This window comes from Dendrobates tinctorius, unplaced genomic scaffold (genome assembly GCF_039654945.1).
Source record: "Dendrobates tinctorius isolate UK_male_01 unplaced genomic scaffold, ASM3965494v1 ptg000177l, whole genome shotgun sequence".
Lineage (NCBI taxonomy): Eukaryota > Metazoa > Chordata > Amphibia > Anura > Dendrobatidae > Dendrobates > Dendrobates tinctorius.
In genome coordinates, this window is record NW_027361844.1 from 170,380 (window position 1) to 197,118 (window position 26,739).

Here is a 26,739-nt window from a genome sequence, read left to right on the forward strand (position 1 = left end):
TGTGGGTCCCACTGTCTTGCTTTTATATATGTCTTGTGGGCAGAGCTACTGAGCATGCTCAGACCAAAAAAAACGGATCCGGCTTTCGCCGGATCAGGCGCATTGTGGCGCTCATAGGCTTTCATTGTGTGAAAAAGCCGGACGCGCCGGATCCGGTGGGTCCGGCTTTTTCGCCGGAGACAAAAAACGTTACAGTAGCCGTTTTTTCCAGACGCCGGATCGCGACACATTGCCGGATCCGGCGAAAACCGGATGAAACGCATGGCCATCCGGCGCGATCCGGCGCAAATGCAAGTCAATGGGGGGGAAACCGGATCCGGCATTGCATTTCGCCGGATCCGGTTTCTGTCAAAAGCGCCGGATCACGCCTGACGGCGAAAACCTGATGTGTGAAAGAGGCCTTAGTTGGAATCTATGGGTTACAATTTCTTTAGTCAAGTTAGGGGTTGCTTTGGCTTTATTCAGGGATTCAAGGTGATGAATACGGGTTAATATATATTTAATATCTGCGTCTTTTTGCCGTTTTTGGATGGAGGCTAGTTTTATGAACTGCCCCCTGACTACTGCTTTATGAGCAGCCCACAGGGTCTCGTCAGAAATTTCCCCATTATTATTAAGTTTGAAATATTCTGTTAACACTAACTCTACTTCATCATGTACCTTCTGCCTACCAAGCAAGCTAGTATTCAATCTCCACCTGGGGGAATTTTGAACATTAAAGCCACCCTGAACAGACAAAGAGATCGGCGCATGATCTGTCCAAGTGATTAAACCAATATCAGCTGCAACACAATTACTTATAGATTTGCTGTCGACCAAAAAGAAATAAATTCTACTGTATGAGCGATGCCTGGAAGAGAAGAATGTATAGTCTCTTTCTGATGCGTGTAAATATCTCCAGATGTCATGAAAATGGAATTCATTGATGAGATGCTTAAGTTCCTTAGCATGTGAGATGTTGATGTTGGAGCAATCCATGGAGCGTATAACAGGTATATTAAAATCTCCACAGATGATTTCCACCCCTGTGGCAGTATCTTTGAATGCTTGGAAAAATTTCCTAGCAAAGGTCAATTGCGATGAATTTGGGGAGTAGACCGTTGCCAAGGTATAAGGGACGCTGTTGATATAACAAGACAAAATAATATATCTTCCATCTGCTCCATAACTGACATTTATCAATTTAAAGGCCACTGAGTTCTTTATTAAAATGGCCACTCCTCCTCTTTTTTTTAAGTAATTAGCAAAAAAGGCGTGTTGAAACCTGGGATGAAGCAGCCGTTTATTATCTGTTTGAAAGAAGGTGGGTCTCCTGAATGCACGCTATATCACAGTTAGATGCCTTCACCTCTCTCCACATCATTGACCTTTTTGCTGGGGAGTTGAGTCCGTTTACATTAATAGACAATATCTTAATTCTCATATTGGAGCCGCAGGGGGGTTTGAATTCCTAGGAACGCCATCAGGGATGAGAAGGGTTAGACCAACAAGGAATTGAAAGAAATTTCCGAAAAAAATTAAAGAGCATTTGTGAGAAGAAGAACAAGAACAAAAAAGTTCTTTCCTATGAACTTTTGTAAGCTTAGCATCTTCTCTGATGCTGATTTCTATGTCCAAAAAACTTAATTTTTCATGACCAAAACAGGAGGTAAAACGCATGTTTTCATCATTTGTACCGTTTAAATATTAACAAAATTCTCAAATTTAGACTATCCACCGTCCCAAATGATGAAGACATCGTCCTCAAATCTTAAATAGCATTTTATGTGCTTCAAAAAGGGATTTCTTACGCTGGTGATGTATTTCTCCTCAAAAACCGCTAAAAATAAATTGGCAAAAACATACGCTTAGGGCGTACCCATAGCGGTACCTACTAATTGCAAATACCATTGATTAAGGAATTTGAAAGCATTATGTGTCAATACAAAGTCTAGACCTTCAATTATAAAGGAAATAAAATCTGAAGTTTTATTTGAATTTTCGAGAATTTTTTTGACTGCATCAATGCCTTGTTTGTGCAGTATTCTAGTGTATAAATTTACCACATCTATGGAAGTTAAAGCAAAATTTGGTTGCCATTCAATTGATTGCAATGCTACTAGAAAGTCACCAGAATCTTTCACAAATGAAGGAATTTACGATAAAAGCGGTTTGAGGCACCAATCTAAATACTGCGACAGAGGTTCAGTGATTGAATTTTTCCCAGACACAGTGGGACGACCTGGAGGTTGGGAAAGGGACTTGTGAATTTTAGGAATGCTATACCAATGGGGAATACAAGGATGCAAAGGAAATAGGTTTTTGCCTTCTTTTTTAGTTACAACACCATTTTCTACATTTTTGCGTAAGAAGGACCTCAATTTATCTTTATATTTAGGAATTGGATTTTTTTCCAATTGTAAATATGTGTCCGTTTGATTTAGTTGGGACAAACCTTCTTTAATGTAATAATCTTTTTCTAACAGTACGATGTTACCAACCTTATCAGCTCTGCGGAAAATAATGTCATCCCATTGTTGCATTTCTTTTAATGCTCGTAACTGAGCTGTTGACAAATTTTTAGATGGCGCCTGATACAACAGTGCCTCAACATCCTTTACCATTAACATAGTAACATAGTAACAGTTACTAAGGCCGAAAAAAGACATTAGTCCATGCAGTTCAGCCTATAAAATTCTGTCAGAATAAATCCCCAGATCTACGTCCTTCTAAAGAACCTAACAATAACTGTAAAATACAATATTGTTACTCTCCAGGAAGACATCCAGGCCTCTCTTGAACCCTTCGACTGAGTTCGCCATCACCACCTCCTCAGGCAGGTAATTCCAGATTCTCACTGCCCTAACAGTAAAGAATCCTCTTCTATGTTGGTGGAAAAACCTTTTCTCCTCCAGACGCAGAGAATGCCCCCTTGTGACCGTCACCTTCCTTGGTATAAACAGATCCTCGGAGAGATATTTGTATTGTCCCCTTATATACTTATACATGGTTATTAGATCGCCCCTCAGTTGTCTTTTTTCTAGACTAAATAATCCTAATTTTGCTAATCTCTCTTGGTATTGTAGTTCCCCCATCCCGTTTATTAATTTTGTTGCCCTCCTTTGTACCTGCTCTAGTTCCATTATATCCTTCCTGAGCACCGGTGCTCAAAACTGTACACAGTACTCCATGTGCGGTCTAACCAGAGATTTGTAGAGAGGCAGTATAATGCTCTCATCATGTGTATCCAGACGTCTTTTAATACACCCCATGATCCTGTTTGCCTTGGCAGCCGCTGCCTGGCACTGGCTGCTCCAGGTAAGTTTATCATTAACTAGGATCCCCAAGTCCTTCTCCAGGTCAGATTTACCCAGTGTTTTACCGTTCAGTGTGTAATGGTGATATTGATTCCTTCTTCCCATGTGTATAACCTTACATTTGTCATTGGTAAACTGCATCTGCCACCTTTCGGCCCAAGTTCCCAACTTATCCAGATCCATCTGTAGCAGAATACTATCTTCTCTTGTATTGACTGCTTTACATAGTTTTGTATCATCTGCAAATATCGATATTTTACTGTGCAAACCTTCTACCAGAGCGTTAATAAATATGTTGAAGAGAATAGGTCCCAATACCGACCCCTGCGGTACCCCATTGGTCACAGCGACCCAGTTAGAGAATATACCATTTATAACCACCCTCTGCTTTCTATCACTAAGCCAGTTACTTACCCATTTACACACATTTTCCCCCAAACCCAGCATTCTCATTTTGTGTACCAACCTCTTGTGTGGCACAGTATCAAACGCTTTGGAAAAATCAAGATATACCACGTCCAATGACTCACCTTGGTCCAGTGTATAGCTTACCTCTTCATAAAAACTGATTAGTTTGACAGGAGCGATTCCTCATAAACCCATGCTGATATGGCGTTAAACAGTTATTCTCATTGAGATAATCCAGAATAACATCCCTCAGAAACCCTTCAAATATTTTACCAACAATAGAGGTTAGACTTACTGGCCTATAATTTCCAGGTACACTTTTAGAGCCCTTTTTGAATATTGGCACCACATTTGCTATGCACCAGTCCTGTGGAACAGACCCCGCCGCTATGGAGTCTCTAAATATAAGAAATAGTGGTTTGTCTATTACATTACTTAGTTCTCTTAGTACTCGTGGGTGTATGCCAACCGGACCAGGATATCCCTGAGGAAGGTGCCAGGAAGGGCGCCGAAACGCGTAGGAGGAAATAAAGGAGTACACTGCTACAACATCTTGCATCCCAGGTGATTTGTGAATCTCGGCAGCGCGGACTGTAACACACCCTGCTTCCCACAACTTTCTGAAGGTTTTTCCACGTGCGAGTGGTTGGTGGAGGTCCTGCAGCAGCTGATTCTGTGATATGCTCTCAAGCCAGTTGTGGTTTACACAACTGGAATAGGTGAGTGGAACTGTATTATACCGCTCATACTTCTAGTGTCACTAGTGATAGGGCACTATTGCGCCTCTTGTTCCCCCCACCATTTTTGTATTGAACCGGACCCGGAGATTTATCTATTTTAATCTTATTTAGCCGGTTTTGCACCTCTTCTTGGGTTAGATTGGTGACCCTTAAAATAGGGTTTTCTTTGTCTCTCGGCATTTCACCTGGCATTTCATTTTCCACCGTGAATACCGTGGAGAAGAAGGTGTTTAATATATTCGCTTTTTCCTCATCATCTACAACCATACTTTCCTCACAATTTTTTAATGGGCCTACGCTTTCACTTTTGATTCTTTTACTATTGATATAGTTGAAGAACAGCTTGGGATTAGTTTTACTCTCCTTAGCAATATGCTTCTCTGTTTCCTTTTTGGCAGCTTCAATTATTTTTTAGATAAAGAATTTTTCTCCTTATAGTTTTTTAGAGCTTCAACGGTGCCATCCTGCTTTAGTAGTTTAAATGCTTTCTTTTTACTGTTAATTGCCCCTCTTACTTTTTTGTTTAGCCACATTGGGTTTTTCCTATTTCTTGTCCTTTTATTCCCACAAGGTATAAACCGCTTACAGTGCCTATTAAGGTTGTTCTTAAACATTTCCCATTTATTTTCTGTATTCTTATTTCTGAGGACATTGTCCCAGTCAACCAGATGTAGGGCATCTCTAAGCTGGTCAAACTTTGCCTTCCTAAAGTTCAGTGTTTTTGTGACATGCCCCCATAGCGAAAGACAAGTGAAACTGTACAATATTGTAATCGCTATTTCCTAGATGCCCAACAACCTGCAGATTTGTTATTCTGTCAGGTCTGTTAGATAGTATTAGGTCTAAAAGTGCTGCTCCTGTGGTTGGATTCTGCACCAATTGTGAAAGATAATTATTCTTGGCTATTAGCAGAAACCTGTTGCCTTTATGGGTTTCGCAGGTCTCTGTTTCCCAGTTAATATCCGGGTGGTTAAAGTCCCCCATAACAACGACCTCATTATGGGTTGCAGCTTCATCTATCTGCCTTAGTAGTAAACTTTCCATGATTTCTGTTATATTTGGGGGTTTGTAACAGACCCCAAAGAGAATTTTACTATTTTTCCTTCCATGTATTTCGACCCATATGGACTCGACATCCTCATTCCCTTCGCTAATATCTTCCCTTAAAGTGGATTTTAGATAAGACTTTACATAAAGACAAACCCCTCCTCCACTCAGATTTTTACGATCCTTTCTAAACAGACAGTAACCCTGTAAGTTAACTGCCCAGTCATAGCTTTCATCTAACCATGTCTTGGTTATTCCCACTATGTCATAGTTACCTATAGATATTTCTGCTTCTAGTTCTTCCATCTTGCTTGTCAGGCTTCTGGTGTTTGCGAGCATGCATTTTAGAGAATTTTGCTTTGTTCCAATCTCCTCCCTGTTGATTGTTTAGAAATTTTCTTACCTCCCTTCTGAGTATGTTGTCTTGGATCTTCTTTGCCACACCTCATATCATTCATCAGTATAATATCTGGTTTCACATTCGTGTCTGACGTTTTTCTTCCCATCCCCTCTTCTTCTAGTTTAATGCTCTCCTGATGAGTGTAGCAAGTCTTCTGGTGAATGTGTGTTTCTCAGGTTTGTTGAGGAGGAGTCCATCGTACAGGTAATTCACACCGTGGTCCAGGAATCCGAATCCTTGTTGTCTGCACCATCGTCTTAGCCAGTTGTTCGCATCAAGGATCCTGTTCCATCTCCTGGTGCCATGCCTGTTTACTGGAAGGATAGAAGAAAAAACTACCTGTGCATCCAGTTCCTTTACTTTCTTCCCCAACTCTTCAAAGTCCTTGCAGATTGTCGGTAGGTCCTTCCTTGCCGTGTCATTGGTGCCAACATGTATCAGAAGAAATGGGTGGACGTCCTTGGAACTGATGAGCTTTGGTATCCTATTGGTCACATCTTTGATCTTCGCACCAGGGAGGCAGCATACTTCTCTTGCGGTTATATCCGGTCTGCAGATGGCTGTTTCTGTGCCTCTCAGTAGTGAGTCTCCCACCACTACCACTCTTCTTCGCTTCTTGGCTCTACTTTTTGTTGTCACTTCTGGGTGTTGATGTGTGCCCTTTTCTTCTTTGCTTGCTGTTTGTGCCTTATCCTTAGGTGTACCATCATCATCCTCCGCAAGGCCTTGGTATCGGTTTGTCAGTAGTTCATGAAAAAGATCTATGGCATTATGCGGTGAAGTCGGGGGCATAAAATTTGACTTAACTCCTCCTGTAAAGGGAGAAGCAGAAGAAACATCATTTTGCAGATTAATTAAATTAATATCTGAATGTGAAATTTCTATAAGCATTACCACATCATCAAAATGAGCAGGATTTTCAGGTGGATATGCCATGAAACCTAAGGTTCCTATGGAAACCAGATTTTTTGTTTCAATGTGTGAAAACCTTTTTTCTTTATTGGCAAACACTTTATGTAAATGCAGTTATGTAAATGCAGTTTTCTAACACATTTAAACAGATCAATTTTAAATTCAGTTAAGTCAAAAGGTTCAGGTATACAGAAATTCAAGCCTTTTGATAATACAGAAACATGGTCAGGGGTGAGTGCTTTACCAGTCAAGCTAACTATTAGCAGTTCATTATTCGAATCAATTATTTCCACCAGGAAACCTGTTTGCGTTTCTTCCCTGCGTTTACGGCGTCTCCCCCCTCCTCTTGTTTATTTCCTAAAGGAACCGTTGAACTACAGGGAACAGGAGTACCAGGTTCAACCAAATCTTCAGCTGCACTTGAATCAGAGTCCGTGAACCAACCATCATTCATAGGCTTCTTCTTAAATACTCTTTGATTGCGGTTTCTAATAAATGTCTGTTTTTTGTTAAACTGCTTCCAAGAAAAAATATGGCCGGAAACAAAATCTTGTTTATCCCTTAAAATTTTTTCTTTTGCTTAGTTTCCAGTTGAGTTAATATTAATTTTCTTTCCAATTTCTTCTGAAAATTTTTATTATAACTGTCATTACAACTAGAAGACAATTCATTTTTGGCTCTTTCCAATTGATTGCACAATGCTGCATATTCTTGCTCATTTTTAGACGTTACTAATTGCAACAATTTTTGTGAGCATTCAGAATGAATTGCCTCCCATTCGTTTTGGAAAACGGGATCATCATGAAACTGAGAGGGCTCTTTAATGACTCTTAACCCTCGTGGTACTCTTTTGCAATCAATATAGGATTTTAAAGATTCAATCGTCCAGAACATTCTAATCTCAATCTCAGCCAAAATTTGGATTTTGTATTCCAAGGATTACAAGATCCTTGTCTTCGGTTCTCTTCTCCCCACGTTCCGTACTAAACTATCTTCCTTCTGAAGAATTAGGCTTTCTCTTGTTCCTTCCTGTGCCAACAGCTCCAGATCACAGGAGTCTGCTGCAGCACTTGCTTTCACTCCATCCCTCTCCGGGGATCTTCTCTCACTAACTGACCCTTTCCTAACATTCTCCCGCTCTCTTGTGCAGTCTAAGCTCCACCCACCTCCCAGCACACTTCGTATTCCAAGCAGGGAGCCACGAAGGGTGCTCTGCTACACTACTAGTGTTTGTGCTGGGTGCAGGTGCTGGAGTGTGGTCAGGTGTCTCCACCTTACCTGGATAGTGGGGTACCACACCTCAGGAGGGGGTGCAGTACCTCTGTGGCGACTGAACCCTCAGGGGCGCCACACTTCCATTCCACAAACCACACTTGAACCAACCAGTTGAAAAGCCAAAGACAAATTTTGTGCTCCATTCACATGTAGAGTCATAAATAAAACACAGATCCAAATTTTGGCTGAGAAAGAGATTAGAATGTTCTTGATGATTGAATCTTTAAAATCCTATATTGATTGCAAAAGAGTACCGCAAGGGTTAAGAGTCTTTAAAGAGCCCTCTCAGTTTCATGATGATCCGTTTTCCAAAAGGAATGGGAGGCAATTAATCTTGAATGCTCATAAAAATTGTTGCAATTAGTAACCTTTAAAAATGAGCAAGAATATGCAGCAGTGTGCAATCAATTGGAAAGAGCCAAAAATTAATTTTCTTCTAGTTGTAATGACAGTTATAATAAAAATTTTCAGAAGAAATTGGAAAGAAAATTGATATTAACTCAACTGGAAACTAAGCAAAAGTAAAAATTTTAAGGGATAAACAAGATTTTGATTCCGGTCATATTTTTTCTTGGAAGCAGTTTAACAAAAAACAGACATTTAATAGAAACCGCAATCAAAGAGTATTTAAGAAGAAGCCTATGAATGACGGTTAGTTCACTGATTCAAGTGCAGCTGAAGATTTGGTTGAACCTGGTACTCCTGTTCCCTGTAGTTCAACGGTTCCTTTAGGAAATAAACAAGACGAAGGGGGAGACGCCGTAAACGCAGGGAAGAAACGCAAACAGGTTTCCTGGAGGAAATAATTGATTCGAATAATGAACTGCTAATAGTTAACTTGACTGGTAAAGCACTCACCCCTGACCATGTTTCTGTATTATCAAAAGGCTTGAAATTCTGTATAGCTGAACCTTTTGACTTAACTGAATTTAAAATTGATCTGTTTAAATGTGTTAGAAAACTGCATTTACATAAAGCGTTTGCCAATAAAGAAAAAAAGATTTCACACATTGAAACAAAAAATCTGGTTTCCATAGGAACCTTAGGTTTCATGGCATATCCACCTGAAAATCCTGCTCATCTTGATGATGTTGCAACGCTTATGGAAATTTCACATTCAGATGTTAATTTAATTAATCTGCAAAATGATGTTTCTTCTGCTTCTCCCTTTACAGGAGGAGTTAAGTCAAATTTTATGCCCCTGACATCACTGCGTAATGTCATAGATCTTTTTCATGAACTAGTGGTAAAGGATGTTGAGGCACTGTTGTATCAGGCGCCATCTAAAAATTTGTCAACAGCTCAGTTACGAGCATTAAAAGAAATGCAACAATGGGATGACATTATTTTCCACAGAGCTGATAAGGTTGGTAACATCGTACTGTTAGAAAAAGATTATTATATAAAAGAAGGTTTGTCCCAACAAAATCAAACGGACACATATTTACGATTGGAAAAAAATCCAATTCCTATATATAAAGATAAATAGAGGTCCTTCTTACGCAAAAATGTAGAAAATAGTTTTGTGCCTTCTTTTTTAGTTAAAACACCATTTCCTTTGCATCCTTGTATTCCCCATTGGTATAGCATTCCTAAAATTCACAAGTCCCTTTCCCAACCTCCAGGTCGTTCCACTGTGTCTGGGAAAAATTCAATCACTGAACCTCTGTCGCAGTATTTAGATTAGTGCCTCAAACCGCTATTATCGTAAATTCCTTCATTTGTGAAAGATTCTGGTGACTTTCTAGTAGCATTGCAATCAATTGAATGGCAACCAAATTTTGTTTTAACTTCCATAGATGTGGTAAATTTATAGACTAGAATACTGCACAAACAAGGCATTGATGCAGTTAAAAAAAATTCTCGAAAATTCAAATAAAACTTCAGATTTTATTTCCTTTATAATTGAAGGTCTAGACTTTGTATTGACACATAATGCTTTCAAATTCCTTAATCAATGGTATTTGCAATTAGTCGGTACCGCTATGGGTACGCCCTAAGCGTAGTTTTTGCCAATTTATTTTTAGCGGTTTTTGAGGAGAAATACATCACCAACGTAAGAAATCCCTTTTTGAAGCACATAAAATGCTATTTAAGATTTGAGGACGATGTCTTCATCATTTGGGATGGTGGACAGTCTGAATTTGAGAATTTTGTTAATATTTAAACGGTACAAATGATGAAAACATGCGTTTTACCTCCTGTTTTGGTCATGAAAAATTAAGTTTTTTGGACATAGAAATCAGCATCAGAGAAGGTGCTATGCTTACAAAAGTTCATAGGAAAATAACAGCCACTAATTCTATGCTGCGTTTTGATTCAGCTCTCCCGTTATACCAAAAGAAAGCTTACCATATAGCCAAATGTTGCGGTTAAGAAAAATTAATAACGATGCTGCTTGTTTTAGACAGCAAATGGAGGAATTAAAGGATCGTTTTTGGATAGGGGCTAACCATCTAATCTATTAAATGAAGCTGAAATGCGAGTCATAAATAAAACACAGCTTGACCTTTTGAGAAAAAAAACAAACCGTTTTAAAAAAAAAACATTTCCCTTTGTCAGCACAGGAGAAGTTTTTTAATTTTTGTTTTAAATACACCCCACTTGATAAAGCCATTCATGCCTCAATTTGTAAGAATTGGCACATTTTGGAGTCTGACAATGATCTGAATAAATGTGGAAAAACCAAACCTTGGTTTGCTTACAAAAGAACTAATAACTTGACAGATTTATTGGTGCATAACCGTGATTCAAAACCACACGATAATTGGTTCACCAGCAATACCCCTAAAGGGAATTTTAAATGTGGGGATTGCAATTTTTGTCAGATTCATTTACCGGGGAACTTGCTGCAGATTGGCCATATCCAGCATAGGGTTAATGATTTAATCACTTGCAAAGCCAAATATGTTGTTTATATCATTTTCTGTCCATGTTCTTTTTATTATATAGGAAAAACGATAAGATCAATGTTTGTAAGATTTCGTGAACATTTTCATTCTATTTCTACAGGAAAGGGATCACTAAGATTTATAAAGCACATCCAACAGAAACATGAATCTAATCCTCAATGCCTGCATATGGCAGGATTGGGAGTAGTTAAATTTCCACCATGCGGAGGTGATCATAATAAAATCCTGCTGAGACGGGAAGCAAAATGGATCATCAAAGCAAAAGCGCAAGGTCCCTTAGGACTGAATGAAAGATTAGATTACTCCTGCTTCTTGTAATAATGTGCTTTATTATAATTTCTATCTGAATTGCAATCAACGTATTTTGTTATGTAAGAATGTTTGTCATTTTTTAATTGCACAGTTTTTGTATATTTTTTTAATTTTGTTTGTATATTGATTATATGCAAAATTTTCACAATGAGATGTATAAAAGGAAATGACATAGTAATTGTTACATCTGGACCCGTGGAAGCGTGTTTAACGCGAAACGGCCGTAGTCCTGTTTCTTGCCTGCATTTATCCTGCCCTCATAAACCTTGTCCATGTATACTTTTCTGAAATAAAGGACTTAGGATTTTTATGATACTGTTAAACGGAGTGTGCTGCTTTTTTCCTTATTTTTTGGATTGCCTCATGTGTGCTTCTTCAAACAAGCACATTCATTACCATGCTTTCACCCTGCAAAGTGTTGTTGACTCAGAGTCTACCCACTCCACCAGTAAGTTGACTGTTTCTTAGTGCCATTCTAGTTTTTTCTTTTTTGATCCCAAAATTTTTTGTTCAATTTCTCCTGAGTACACAGATACCCCATATGTGGTTGAAAGCTACTTTTGAGGCACAGTGCAAAGCAGCTCAGAAGGGAAGAAACCCCATATTGGAGTTCATATTTTACTGAAATGGTTTGAGTGTGCCATGTCCCCCTATAAGTGACCTAATTTTACAAACTACACTCCCCAATGAATTAATCTAGAGTTGCAGTGATTATATTGACACCATAAATGTGTCCCACAATTTCTGCTCAATGTAGAAATGCCCCATATGTGGCTGTACAGTACTGCTTAGCCATACAACGAGATTCAGGAGGGACAGACAGAGCACTATTTGTCTCCTGGAGCACAAATTTTACCAAAATAGTTTGCGGACTCCATATTCAGATCCCCTAAGTGCTATAAGAGCAGAATTCCCCTCGAGTGACCCCATTTTGCAAATTATACCCCTTTGGGAATTTATATACAGGTGTAGTGACGATTTTGATGCTTTTCTAGAAACGAGCAGCAGTGGATGTTGCTGAATGAAAATTCCAAATCTGCTATTGCAGTGCCTGTACATTATAGTGCCCAGCATGTTATGCCCAGCTTGTGCTTCTGTAGATGCGCACCTGTAAATTAGGTGGGCCCTCATCGCTACAGAAATTCCAAATATGTGGACGCTAAATGTGTTTTAAGCACACTGGGACTCGGAAGGGAAATTTGGATATGAGAGTGCAGAATTTGCTGAATTTCTTTTGGGGGGCCAGGAACCATTTTGCTTTTCCAGAACATTTATTCTACCGGTAACGTGGAAGCCAGCTATATTTCTGTTAACAGATGAGAGACCTGAGTGGGGATTCTCTTTTGATTGATTTGAAGCTTTTTTGAGAACAATTTACATAACATTTTGGATCATATTTATCCTGTGCTCTACACTGAGCACTTATTTTGGTGTTTCATCTAAATCTCCAAGTGATGTTATTCAGATAAAATCTCTGAGGGATACATTCACTATTATGAGGCAGCAGAGTTACCACTGGACTCTGTCTGACCTCTGTTCAGCTGTGTCCTTCATTTCGGAAGTGCAGAAAACTGTGGCAGACTGCACTTTTATCCATGCCTAAAAAGACAGAAACCAAATCATAGGCCAGGTGGCGTCCAAAGTGCCTCCATCTGCATCATTATAGGGAATCTTCGGCCAGGGGTACCGTGTGAATCACGTATTTCAGTGATTTACATGGAAACCCCGGTGTAGGCGATCAGCGTAGAGTAAAGGATAAATATGAGCCGAGCCTTTCTGCAATCTTGTGGAGGCAGAATGAACAAATCAACAGCAGGTGAAGAATTGGTTTTATTTATTCTATACGATGTTCCTCGTGTGGTATAAAAGATTAGACGACTTTATTATTCGGGTCGATGCGATATCAGATTTATATTTTCTTGTTTGGCTGCTGTGACACAAAAAATTTTAATTGCAAAATCTAGTTTTTGCATCTCCATATTTTGAGAGCTATAATTTAACCATATTTAAGCTGATAGTCATGTGAGGGCTTGTTTTCTGTGGGATGGATTGACGTTGTTATTGGTGCTATTTTCAAGCACATGACATTTTTTGATCGCTATCTATTCCAATTTTTGCGAGGCAAAATGAACAAAAACCAGCAATTCAGGATTTTTTTAATGCTTTTCCACAAGTAGTAAAATTGATAAGGTACCTTTATTCTTCGGGCCAGTACGATTAAAGCGATACCACATTTATATATTTTTTGGGTTTTGGCGCTTTTACACAATAAAAAATATTCTATAGAAAAAAATAATTATTTTTCCATCGCTTTATTCTGAGAGCTATACCTTTTTTTATTTTTCTGCTGATGATGCTGCATGGTGGCTTTTTTGAGTGATAAGATGACATTTTCAGCTATATCATTTTTATTTAGATTAGTCTTTTTGATCACGTTTTATTCCACTTTTTGTTCTGTATAATGAAAAAGCATCGTTTTTGCCCCGTTTTTATTTGTTTATTTTACTTACGGTGTTCACTGAAGGGGTTAAGTAGTTCGGTTTTATGGGACAGGTCGTTCCCAAACTTGTATTTTTTTTTAACATTAAAAAAAAAAAAAAAAAATTATTTACGTTTCTATTTTTAAGATTTTTACATTTTTTTTCTTTTTTTACCTAGTCCCACTACGGGACTTTTACAGCTCTGATCGCGGTTATAAATCATTGCAATGCACGAGCATTGTAATGGTCTATAACTGTCAATGCTGCATTTACTCAAGTTAGATCATGCACTGCACATGATCTAACTAACTTGCTAGAGCCTGGTGAACCGCATGTTGTCATGAAGACATCGGGTCACCATGGCAATGATCAAGCCCTCACAATGACGTTGTGGGGGCACCAATTGGAGGGCAAAGTCTGTCTGCCTTCTAAATGCTGCAAATCGATATTGATTGCACCATTTAGGGGGTTAAACTGTCAGTGAGTGCTGGGTGTCAGCTGTGATCACCCGGCAGCAATCACGCGTCCATCGTTTCTGTGCACGCAAAATCGCTAGGATGTACTCAGTACGTCCAAAGTCAGGAAGCACTTCCCAACCATGACGTACTGGGTATGTGCAAGGTCGAGAATGGGATGGATTTAAAAAAATGGAGATTTGTTTTTTTTTTGTTTTTCTTTTTTTTACAAAACAGTTTGCTTCTGACACCATTTTCTAACCTGTAACATTTTTAATTTTTGAGTAATTATTTTTTGCACCCTGAGCTGACATTTTTATTCATGCAATCTTTTAAACGCCGCAATACTGCAAAGATATTAAATAAAAGGCAATCAAAACATTGTATCAACCCCAAAAATTGTAATTCTGGAGATTAGATTTTTTTACTTCACTTCACTATTTATTAATATGGTTAATTAATTTTACATTATTATTGGACTTTTACAAACATTTTGATTAGTAATGAGCGAATGTTCTCAGATAAGGTGTAATCCAAGCATGCTGGTGTGTGCTAATAGTGTCTTCGCCGTGCTCGAATACTATGTTTGAGTCCCTGCGGCCGCATGTTGCACGGCAGCATATCTCGCTGCTGTTCAGCAACCACAACACATGCAGGGATCATCTGTGCTCATATTGAAGTAATGCCGCTCAGCCTAAAGACGCCCCTCCAGGGAATCCTGCGAGCCACACACCCTTGTGAGCCCCAGCAAAATTAGCACTAAATAAAAATGCTCATCTCTGAGACCGCATGGGGGTTTAGATAAAACAAAAAAGCAATACTCAGAGGAGTATCGGGAATAAAAAAAATAAAAAGCAAAGCTTGGCCACTTTTGGCTTGGTGAAAGGTTATCTTTAAATTTTACAAATCTGGTGATTTTAGGAGGAAGAGCTGCTCATCATTAATACAGCAACTTTGTAATACATCCTCCTGGACTGATCTTTCAGAATTAAATTATGGGTAAAATCTGTATTCAGGAGATAGGAGATGATGGTTGATGCTTCAAAATTCTATAGAAGGAGAAACTAGAGGAAGAATCAAACACTCTGCTGCAGGCTGTCCTGAAATAAGTTATAGTTCTCCATAGAACTTCACAAGCACAAACTGCCATCTCCTACTGGAAAGTCTGTCTTCTCTGAATACAGATTTTATCCATGAATTGAGAATTTCGTAAGACCATGTTCACACATTCAGTATTTGGTCAGTATTTTATATCAGTATCTGTAAACCAAGACCAGGAGTGGGTGATAAATACAGAAGTGGTGACGTGTTTCTATTATACTTTTCCTTTGATTGTTCCTTTCCTGGTTTTTGGCTTACAAATATTGAGGGAAAATACTGAGCAAATACCGAAAGTATGAACATCAAGTCCAGGAGGAGAAAGAAGATTTTCTGACAAGATAAAGTACACATTTTCTTATTTTCACATGTACTAATGATTTATGAAAATTATGGCTACACTTTAACTACCCCAAAATGATAGTAATAAATGATTCTACACATCCCTCAAAAAATGTCCCACTCAGGTCTTTCATCTTTCAACGGAAAAATAGGTTGTATCCATGTTCCAAACATAAGTTGGATATAACGTTTTCAACACTAAAATGGCATGGTTGCAATTTTGACTGTGCAAAATCCATCTGGAAAACACTGGTTGGGTCAAAAAAAAGTCAGCACACTTGTATATGAATTCTCTGAGGGGTCTAATTTTCAAAATGGGGGCACGTTAGGGGCTTCTGTAAATGGCTCCTGCAAACTATTCTAGAAACATCTTTGCTCTAAAAGCAAAATAGCGATTAATTCTGAGTCCTGCTGTGTGCCCCAACAATAGTGTACTTCCATATATATGGTATTGCCATGCTTGAGAGAAATGGCTTAAAGAGAATCTGTCACCTATTTTTTGGCATATAAGCTGCGGCCACCGCCATCAGGGGCTTATCTACAGCATTCTGTAATGCTGTAGATAAGCCCCCGAAGTAACCTAAAAGATAAGAAAAACGAGTTATATTATATACACATGGGGCGGTCCGGTCCGGGTCGGATAGGTGTCGCAGTCCGGCGCCTCCCATTTCCTAGTGATAACGTGCTCTGCTTCCCGCCACTTCTCTGACCTTTCCCGGCACCTGCGCACTGCAGTACTCTGCTCTGCCCTCAGCAGGGCAGAGCAGTACACCTGCGCCAGGGCCGCAACAGGAAGCAAAGAAGAGGATGTCATCGCTAGAAGATGGGAGGCGCCGGACCCGGACCGCGACACCCATCGGATCCTGACTGGACCGCCCACCCTGGTGAGTATAATATAACTCGTTTTTCTTATCTACAGCATTCTGTATTGCTGTAGCTATGCCCCCGATGTAACCTGAAAGATAAGAAAAACGAGTTATATTATACTCACCAGGGTGGGCGGTCCAGTCAGGATCCGATGGGTGTCGCGGTCCGGGTCCGGCGCCTCCCATCTTCTAGCGATGACATCCTCTTCTTTGCTTCCTGTTGCGGCCCTGGCGCAGGTGTACTGCTCTGCCCTGCTGAGGGCAGAGCAGAGTACTGCAGTGCGCAGGTGCCGGGAAAGGTCAGAGAAGTGGCGGGAAGCAGAGCACGTTATCACTAGGAAATGGGAGGCGCCGGACCGCGACGCCTATCGGACCCGGACCGGACCGCCCCATGTGTATATAATATAACTCGTTTTTCTTATCTTTTAGGTTACTTTGGGGGCTTATCTACAGCATTACAGAATGCTGTAGATAAGCCCCTGATGGCGGTGGCCGCAGCTTATATGCCAAAAAATAGGTGACAGATTCCCTTTAATAAATTACTGGGTTCTTTTTATTAGCCAAAAAGAATTATTATTAAACAGAAAGTTTTAAGCTTCATCAATTTATTATGTGCTTTTCACAATTTATTCTTGCCAAATTTGTGCTTCAAAAGCCAAACAGCTGCCATGTGCTTTTTTGGAATATTGCCTCGTTCAGAAGTTGTGTATTAAATTGTGGAGCCATTAACATTTTAATAGGAAAAAATATATAACATTTTTTATTCCACTTTGTTTATCTGTCAGTAGAAAATAACTAAAATGAAGTTTTGTGCAAATGCTCTCGTCACCACTGCAGGCTCTTCGGGAGGGTTGCATGTTACTAGTGGAGGGAGCGAAGGCAACGCTTCTTGGGCGAACCAAAGCCCGGCTCTTTTTAAGGTAAAGTTCAGACATACAGTTTACACATATTAAGGTTTACACTAAAGAGTATTCCATTTATTTTCAAAATCTTAGATTGCAAGTTGGAAAAAAATGCAGTTGAAATTAAGCAAGTTTATAGTCACAAATCAGGAGTAAATTAACACTTTGTAGGCTTATTTATTCAAATGTCAATTATTTATTACTGTTGTAAAAGTCTAAGGCCTCTTTTTTTCTATTACAGAGGTGCATCCCCAACAGAACATGAGCCCAGTCAAGATTTCAGTTTCCTCCTGAACCCATAGTTTTAAGCTAATTAATGCGACAATAAATGGATTAATTACTATTTTGCTATATTGTTTTGAATAGTTTTGGCCAAGCACAGATTCTCAGGAATAACCATTTCTCGATATCTCTGTCAACTACTTGAACACTAGGAGAATTGCACTGTGTGTGTTAGAATGCACTAAACATACCGCACAACGCAGATTTGATGCACTTGTATTGTTGAGGGTGGCTTTACGCACAATGGGGCTAAATTACTAAGCTGAATACTCTTTAATCCTAGCCAAAAAACATTTATGTCTAGCACCACATTCTTATTGTGTTTTAGTCACGTTCTTCAATTTGGTCAAGACTCGTGTCCTGATGGCTAATGATTGGAAAAGCATGTTGCTGAAATTGAGCTCCTGTTCCTTTAAATTGCGCCTCAATTAGCATTTTAGCACTGGTTGAATAAAAACACACCGTGCAGGGAATGGTAGAATTTGGTGGTGGGGAGCAAAAAAAGAGAGAGTGATGTACTGTTTGTGATAAAAGGCAGAAAATGACCTTTGAGAAAAAGAACAGGGCATCAACAACATTGTCCTGATTGAGCTAGTCCCCTTCCATACTCACAGAGACTACATGAATAGAGATGAAGGCCATCACAGGAGTGACCTTTCTGGAATTAAGACTGTAAGGCCGGGTTCACACTTGCGTTTGGGTAGAGTGCGTAGGGCTGCGTACTTCCTCTTTTAAGCTCCGCCTATTTAAGCCCTTCTTCCCTTAAGCTTCGCCTACTTACACACTTCCTCCTTTAAGTTCCGCCTACTTCCACATGCGTCCTGCGTACCTATCTTTAACATTGGGTACGCAGGGACATGCATTGTATGCGGATGTGTCCGCATGCCTCGTTTTAATGTTTCCGCCGAATGCAACATGTTGTATTTCTGTGCGGTCGGCGGGCACATTACAACGACGCATGCGGACACATCCGCATACTACGCATGTCCCTGCATACTCATTGTTAAAGATAGGTACGCAGGACGCATGCGGAAGTAGGCCGAGCTTAAGGGAAGAAGTGTGTAAGTAGGCGGAGCTTAAGAGAGTAAGTATGCAGCCGTACGCACTCTACCTAAACGCAAGTGTGAACCTGTCCTAAGAGATACAGTGGAGCGGCTTGATTTGAAAGAGTAATCTTGAAGCACAGACAGAACAAAGTTCCAATCCCAAGGTTTACTAGGTTTGTTGTACAGTGGACCACCACATGAAGGATGACTTAGCTCTGGCAGATTTCACAGATTCGTGAAACACTGACAGTGTTCGGATTGCAATAGCCAGCCCAAACACCTGGTCTTTTGTCACAGGCTTACATCAGGCAGTTTGCTCAGGTTAAGAGACCCAGCAGCGGTCAGGACAGGTATTGCCATCTGAGCACAGTTCATATTTAACGGATCTGTGAAACTGACCTTACAGAAATTCAGAATGTGCCAAGAATGGAAAGGGCAGAAACCTGTCCCTTAAGGAATGTTATTCTGACGTCTAAATCCAAATCAGAATGGATAAAGGAAGATTCCTAGGAGTGGAACAGTTAAAGAGAAGCAGCTCAAATCAGAGCCAAGCTGAACGATGGCAACTGGTTATATTTTTTAGATCCAGCAGGGGACCATAGCTGGAGACCAAACTAGTCCAGCACCTCTCTAAGTGTCATTAGTCACTTGTGGCAGTGCTAGGAAGAGCTTTCCAGGAACGACACTAGACTACTAGTCTCTTCCCTGGCCGGATCATCAAAATATGTTTTCTCCAAAATGCCCGTGTGTTCCAAAGAATGATGTACACTTGCTCTTAGTCATGCTACCCCTTTAATACAGATGACATTTCCGATCTTGCCAGAGTCTCATCATAATTCACTTCTGTTTAATGGTTGCCAGTAGTGATGAGCAAGTACAAATAGGGTATCTTGAGTGTGCTCGAAAATTATGTTTGAGTTGCCGTGGCTGCATGTGTTGGAGCTGTCGAACAGCCGCGAGATATGCTGCCACTGCAACTCGAACATATTATTTCAGCACATACTCCTTTGGCATTTTTCGTGTTTTGTTACCTCTCAATCTGGAATTTCACAGTTTATTTTAAGGGTTTGCATTCGTTCATGTAAAGAACATGCCTAAAACTGTGAATATTTGTTTTCTTTTTTGTGTGAAACGAACAACAAATAGGAAAAAACTGTCAACTTTAGTGTGCATATGTCACAGCGCAGTAGTGGGAAAACAGGGGAGAGGAACCTGGGCCCCTGAACTGCCCCTCAGGCTAAGGGGGTGCCCTGACTTTCCTTAATTTGGGGGTACACTTGATGATAGTGAGGCCCAAGTCACCAACCTGTCCCTATATCCTGTAATAAATATACACTGGCGCTTCCTAGTGTGGAAAGGTTGGATATATATTAGGTAACCGCTGCTGGTATATATATTGGGTCTGTGCACACCCAAAAGAACAAACAATAGGCAATAGAACAAAATACCTACGCTGGTTAACTATATCCAAATATAGGAATACTAGACAAATCCCTTTAAGGGACAAAAAGAGCATAAATGAAGAATCAAAAATCAAATGCAGCATAAAATAACCTTGATAAATATGTATAATAAGAGCCACCAATTAGGTGAATGTGGGTTAATGTGCCACTTTCTTCATATTGGTTGTAGAGCTGCAAATAGATCCAGCGTGTGCCGCATGGAATGATGGCTGTATCGCGGTAATGGGAGCAGAGACGCGACACCAAGGAGGCGTACCTCCTATAGGTGGTGGTGTACACGCGTCTCTGGGGGTAACAGCCGCTGGATGTAAAAAAACAATGGCGGCGCACTCCGGCCAAGAGGCGCCGCCGGCGTGCAGCGGCTGGAGCAAGGGCGGGGAGGTCAGGTGACGTCACCGGAGGGAAAGGATGGGAGCGCGTGCAGGCATCTATTTTGGCCTGCACGCGCTCCCATCCTTTCCCTCCGGTGACGTCACCTGACCTCCCCGCCCTTGCTCCAGCCGCTGCACGCCGGCGGCGCCTCTTGGCCGGAGTGCGCCGCCATTGTTTTTTACATCCAGCGGCTGTTACCCCCAGAGACGCGTGTACACCACCACCTATAGGAGGGACGCCTCCTTGGTGTCGCGTCTCTGCTCCCATTACCGCGATACAGCCATCATTCCATGCGGCACACGCTGGATCTATTTGCAGCTCTACAACCAATATGAAGTAAGTGGCACATTAACCCACATTCACCTAATTGGTGGCTCTTATTATACATATTTATCAAGGTTATTTTATGCTGCATTTGATTCTTCATTTATGCTCTTTTTGTCCCTTAAAGGGATTCGTCTAGTATTCCTATATTTGGATATAGTTAACCAGCGCAGGTATTTTGTTCTATTTCCTGTCCCTATATCCTGTTTAGCCCTGAGCTAAACCCCCAACCCCCTCTCCAGGAGATGAGAATGGAAATAGGTGAACTGCACCAATATAACAAAAAGGAAAGATACGACAGACACCTCTGGGTTAAATCAACTGAAAACAAAACTTAGCTTTCTGCTGAAAAGTACCGAACAGCAGAGGTAGGCAACAGATCATAGCATATAGCTGAAGTTCACTACACACAGCCAGCTCCTGACTCCAGCTTGGTTGGTCTCCAAAGAGGAAAAATATCACCAACAGTGAGCTGCAGCACCTGGTAACCTTTTAAAGGAAGGTGGAAGTGGTCAACCCCCTGCATAGCAAACAGACCAGCCATGCAATTACACCAGCGGCCATCAGGGGGGGAAACTAATATTAACCCCCGATGGCCTGAAAGGAAAAAGGTTTAATATGCAAAGCAAAATCTGCCACAGATCCAAAAATGGATCGTGACAGTACCCCCCTTACAATGAGGGGCCTCTGGACCCTCAACACCACACCTCACCAGAAAACAACCTACGGTGAGGATGCCTCGATCCACCAGAGTTCACCCTGGCAGTCAGCTGACTCAGGTTTATGGCTAACGTGGACTGATGGTGACAACGTATGCTCCGGAGGTGCCACAAATCTCCAGAAAGGCGACCTGAGGAAGGAGTTTTGTACTGACATTACTGGGGGTAACTCCAGCTGTAAAGTCCCCGGGCCAAGAATGGCCGACACCCGATACAGCCCGATCACCCGAGAACTCCAGACCCCAGCAGCACACTTCCGCTGGATGTTTTTGGTGGACACCCATACATACTCATTCACACACTGGTCCAGACCTGAACGTTTCTTGCCACGCACACGTTTGCCACAAGATGGTGAACTCTTCACAGAACCGACAACAGAGGCGTCCCCATGTCATCACACACCCCCACCATGCTCAGAAAGAACCACCACCTTCCTCTGACCCTTCCTCCTAAGAGGACTCTGACACTCAGGGTTAGCATGCGGTGAGGGTAGAGACTTGCCCCTACTCCCTGGCAGCACCTCTGCAGCCCCCACTGGAGAAGGGGACAGTTGTAGAAAGACAGCAGAGACAGTAGTTCCCGGGCAGCAGCCCTCACACGACTGACCCCAGCTGACTATTTCCCTGGACCGCCAATCTATCACTGGGCTGTGTTTTTTCAACCAAGGGAGGCCTAAAACGATGGTGTTGGCATTCCTCCCAAGACGTAGCATTACAGGGACTCTTCATGATGAGTCCCTATACGCAGATGTACTGTATATTATCCACTACTTGGGTCAACCTCCCCTGGCTAAGTGGGACAGAGTCAATGGCCTGGATGCTTAGGGGTTTGGCTAGCGTCCTACACCTCAAGCCATGGGTCTGGACAAAGTGAGCATCCACCAGATTGACTCCTGCTCCACTGTCCACAAGCACCGGTAGACCCTCAGGTTCCCCGCCAAGCACAACTACCACAGACAGGGTACACTGAGGGGAAGAAATGGAGTAAATATACACTCCCTGGTCACCTCCCTCCACACGACCAGGGGGACGTGGCTTCTTAGCTGGTACCAAAGATTTGGCGTGCGTTGGGCAGACTCCAATGAAATGACCATTCTGCCTACAGTAAAAACATGCCCCCACACCACGGCGAACCGCAGGCAACCCCGTTTGGGGACCAACTACTCCCATCTGCATGGGTTCATCCATCTGCACCGGTGTGTCCTCCCTAGCAAGGATTACAGGGGGCACATTTGGTGTATGCCTCTCCCTGAGGCGTCTATCCACCCGGATGGCAAAGGACATGGCGACCTCCAACGACCTGGGGGCGGCGTACTGCACCAGAGTATCCTGCAACTTTGGGGACAGACCCTGCACAAAATGACTCCCAAGGGCAGGGTCATTCCACTGTGTGTCAGTGGCCCACCTCCTAATCTCTGAGCAGTACTCCTCAGCAGGCTGGCCCCCCTGCTTCATCTTACGGAGTCGGGTTTCCGCCAGGGAGACGGCATCAGAATCTCTATACACCAGCGCTAGAGCTGCAAAAAAGCCGTCCACCGACCGTAAAGATGGCGAATTGGTCGGCAGGGAGAAGGCCCAGGATTGGGGATCACCCTTGAGAAGGGAGACAATAATCTCCACATGCTGTTCCTCACTCCCTGATGAACGGGTCAGGAGCCTGAAGTACAATTTACAGGCCTCCTGAAAAACCAGAAATTTATCTCTCCCTCCAGAAAACCTGTCAGAGAAAGATATCTTGGGTACTGGTTGAGCCTGCACCTGATCAGAGGCCCAGAACCTCACCAACTGCTGCAGTTGCTGCACCACCTCACCCCGCAGCACCTTAAGCTCATCGGTGAGGTTCTGAATCAGTTGGGCAAAGGCCTGCATTTGGGCCATGGCTCACCAGAAAAAAAAAATGTGTCGGTTGGTGATAATGTCATGGGGCAGTAGTGGGAAAACAGGGGACAAGGAACCTGGACCCCTGAACTGCCCCTCAGGCTAAGGGGGTGCCCTGACTTTCCTTAATTTGGGGGTACACTTGATGGTAGTGAGGCCCAAGTCACCAACCTGTCCCTATCTCCTGTTTAGCCCTGAGCTAAACCCCCAACCCCCTCTCCAGGAGGTGAGAATGGAAATAGGTGAACTGCACCAATATAACAAAAAGGAAAGATACGACAGACATCTCAGGGTTAAATCAACTGAAAACAAAACTTTGCTGTTCGGTGCTTTGCAGCAGAAAGCTGAGTGTTGTGAGTTCATTTTCCCCTTCACTACTGAGGCCCGAGGAACTCCCTCTTCTGGTGAAGAAAGGTAGTGAGCCTGATTGTCAAACACCTGGGGCTGATGATGATGACTGGCTGAGTGGAGTTAATGACTGGATATAAGGCTGCCAACGCCCTTCTGGCCTGCGGGTGATTTCTCTGTGGACTTCTAGGAAACCAGTCTGATTCCTGCTCATCTAAAGCTAAGATTTCTGCTTTGCCTTTTTGCATTAGTGTTTTGTTTTCCTTGCTTTTCTGGATTCTGCCATTCCCTGCTGGGGTGAGCTGAATCTCCGTTTGCCTGTTGCTCTGTCTTCAGAATATTCCTGAGTACTGACATAGCTTTTTTGAAGCCTAGCGTCTTCAGGGCCTTTTTTACTGTCAGTTTGTTGGCTCTTATTTTCATAGGGTTTTTCACGGATTGCAGACAGCAGCCTTCCTGTCCTTTCCTATCTAAGCTAGCATGGGCCCCATCTTTGCTCAGTCTATCTTTCTGTCTGTGTTTTGTTCTTTCTTCTTGCTTCACCGTCATTATATGTGGGGGGCTGCCTTTTACTTTGGGGTCTGCTCTGGGGCAGTTTAGATTTCCCTTTCTGTCTTTAGGCTATGTAGTCCTCCGGCTGTGATCAAGGGGCCTAGGGCATCGTAGGAGCCCCCCACGGCTACTGCTAGTTGTGTTGATAGGTTCAGGGGTCTGCAATCCGATAGCTGCCAACTTCTCTGGTTTTCTGGACTTAGCTAGCATTTCTATTTTTGCCTCCTACGGTGACTCAATCATAACAGAATCACCCGCCATACCGCAGATTCTAGGGTACTCAATAGCAGGAAAGAATTGTAAAAAAAAAAAAAAAAAAAGTGTATATTTTTTCCTCTATATCTCTGAGGCCGTAGGGGGGATTTTTTTTTCTCTCAATGGAGATAAAGCAATTGTCTGATCGTGTGGAGCAGCTCGCTGCGGAAGTGCGGGGAATTTCCGCCTACCTTGCTCATTCACATGCTGCTGAACCAAAGATTCCTACACCTGATGTATTTTTTGGGGATCGGTCTAAATTTTTGAATTTAAAAAAAAATTGTAAATTATTTTTTGCCTTGAAGCCTAACTCGTCAGGGAGCTCCGCGCAGCAGGCTAAAATTGTCATCTCTTTGCTGCGTGGCGATCCCCAGGATTGGGCGTTTTCTTTGAAACCAGATGATCCTATTCTGACTAATGTGAACGCATTTTTTCAGGCCTTGGGGTTGTTGTATGACGAACCTAATGCCATTGATCAGGCTGAAAAGACCCTGCTGGCATTGAACCAGGGTCGTGATTCTGCAGAATTGTACTGTCAAAAATTCCGAAAGTGGGCAGTACTTACTACCTGGAATGATAATGCCTTGGCTGCTCTCTTTCGGAAGGGGTTGTCAGAAGCCATAAAAGATACTATGGTGGGATTTCCTGTTCCCTCTGGTCTTGACGATTCTATGTCTTTAGCCATTCAGGTTGATCGGCGTTTACGCAAACGCAGAGCTGCACGAGAGGTGTTGCCACCTGTTGAACAAATGTCTGAACCTATGCAATGTGATAGAGTTTTTTCCAGAGAGCAGCGTCAGGAGTTCAGAAGGCGTAATAAGTTGTGTTTTTTCTGTGGAGATGCCTCGCATATTATTTCTGTCTGTCCTAAACGCGAGAAACGCTTTGCACACACGTTTTCTGTTGGTAGTGTTCAACCTAAGTTTCTTCTGGCTATTACTCTGATCTGCTCCCTGTCCACATTTTCCGCCAAGGCTTTTGTGGATTCGGGAGCAGCTCTAAACCTAATGGACTTGGATTTTGCTAAACGTTGTGGATTTCCGATGACACCTCTGCAGACGCCTATCCCTTTGAGGGGGATTGATGCTACTCCTTTGGCTAAAAATAAACCTCAGTTTTGGACCCAGGTGGTAATGCGGGTCGCCCCAGACCATCAAGAAAATTGCAGGTTTTTGGTGTTACATAATCTGCATGATACTATTGTTTTGGGGTTTCCCTGGTTACAAATTCATAATCCAGTTTTGGATTGGAAATCTGTGTCTGTGGTGAGTTGGGGTTGTCGGTGTGCCTTTAGTGAGGCTCCGGTGTTTTCCACCTCAGTCGCACGATGTTCCTGATTATTTGGCGGACTTTTATGATGTATTTAGTGAGAATGAGTCTGCGTCTCTGCCTCCTCATAGGAGTTATGACTGTGCTATTGAACTGAGCCCGGGGTGTAAATTTCCCAAGGGTCAGCTCTTCAATTTATCTGTACCCTAGCACGAGGCTATGCGATCCTATATTAACCCCTTCCTGACATCAGACGTACTATCCCGTCCATGGGACCCGGGACCCTATGCCCATGGACGGGATAGTACGTCTAGCGCGATCAGCGGCGCCCACGTGGTGAGCGCCGCTGATCGCGGCCGGGTGTCAGCTGATTATCACAGCTGACACCCGGCACTATGTGTCAGGGGCGGTCACGGACCGCCCCGACATGTTAACCCCTTGCACACCGCGATCAAACATGATCGCGGTGTACCGGGAGTTAAAGGGAAGCATCAGCAGGGAGGGGGCTCCCTCCGTGCTTCCCTGAGCCCCCCACGGCAGCGCAATGTGCAGCGCTGCTGCGGGGGACTCCTTTCCTCCAAGATGGCGACGGGGGCCTTCGGGGGCCTGGAGGAAGCTGGCTTCCTCAGTGCCTGCAAAGCGCAGGCATGAGGAAGCCTTGTGCACTGCCTGTGACAGATTGCTGATCTGTCACAGTGATCTGTGATGTGACAGATCAGCGATCTGTCACAGGACAGTGATGTCCCACCTGGGACTATGTAATAAAGTAAAAAAAAAATTAAAAAAA

At 42.3% G+C, this 26,739-nt stretch overlaps 1 protein-coding gene across 3 annotated transcripts in view; it reads left to right on the plus strand.

Moving 5' to 3' along the window:
• The window catches only part of LOC141054208 (alpha-aspartyl dipeptidase-like), a 142,335-nt gene extending 124,547 nt beyond the window's left edge, over positions 1–17,788 (plus strand). For all 3 annotated transcript variants that reach the window (XM_073551437.1, XM_073551435.1, XM_073551436.1), the window contains exons 8-9: positions 17,381–17,463; positions 17,687–17,788. In XM_073551437.1, the coding sequence (XP_073407538.1) occupies positions 17,381–17,463; positions 17,687–17,747 (144 nt within the window). In that variant the 3' untranslated portion in view covers positions 17,748–17,788. The remainder of the gene's footprint in view (positions 1–17,380; positions 17,464–17,686) is intronic.
• The last annotated feature ends 8,951 nt before the right edge of the window (positions 17,789–26,739 follow it).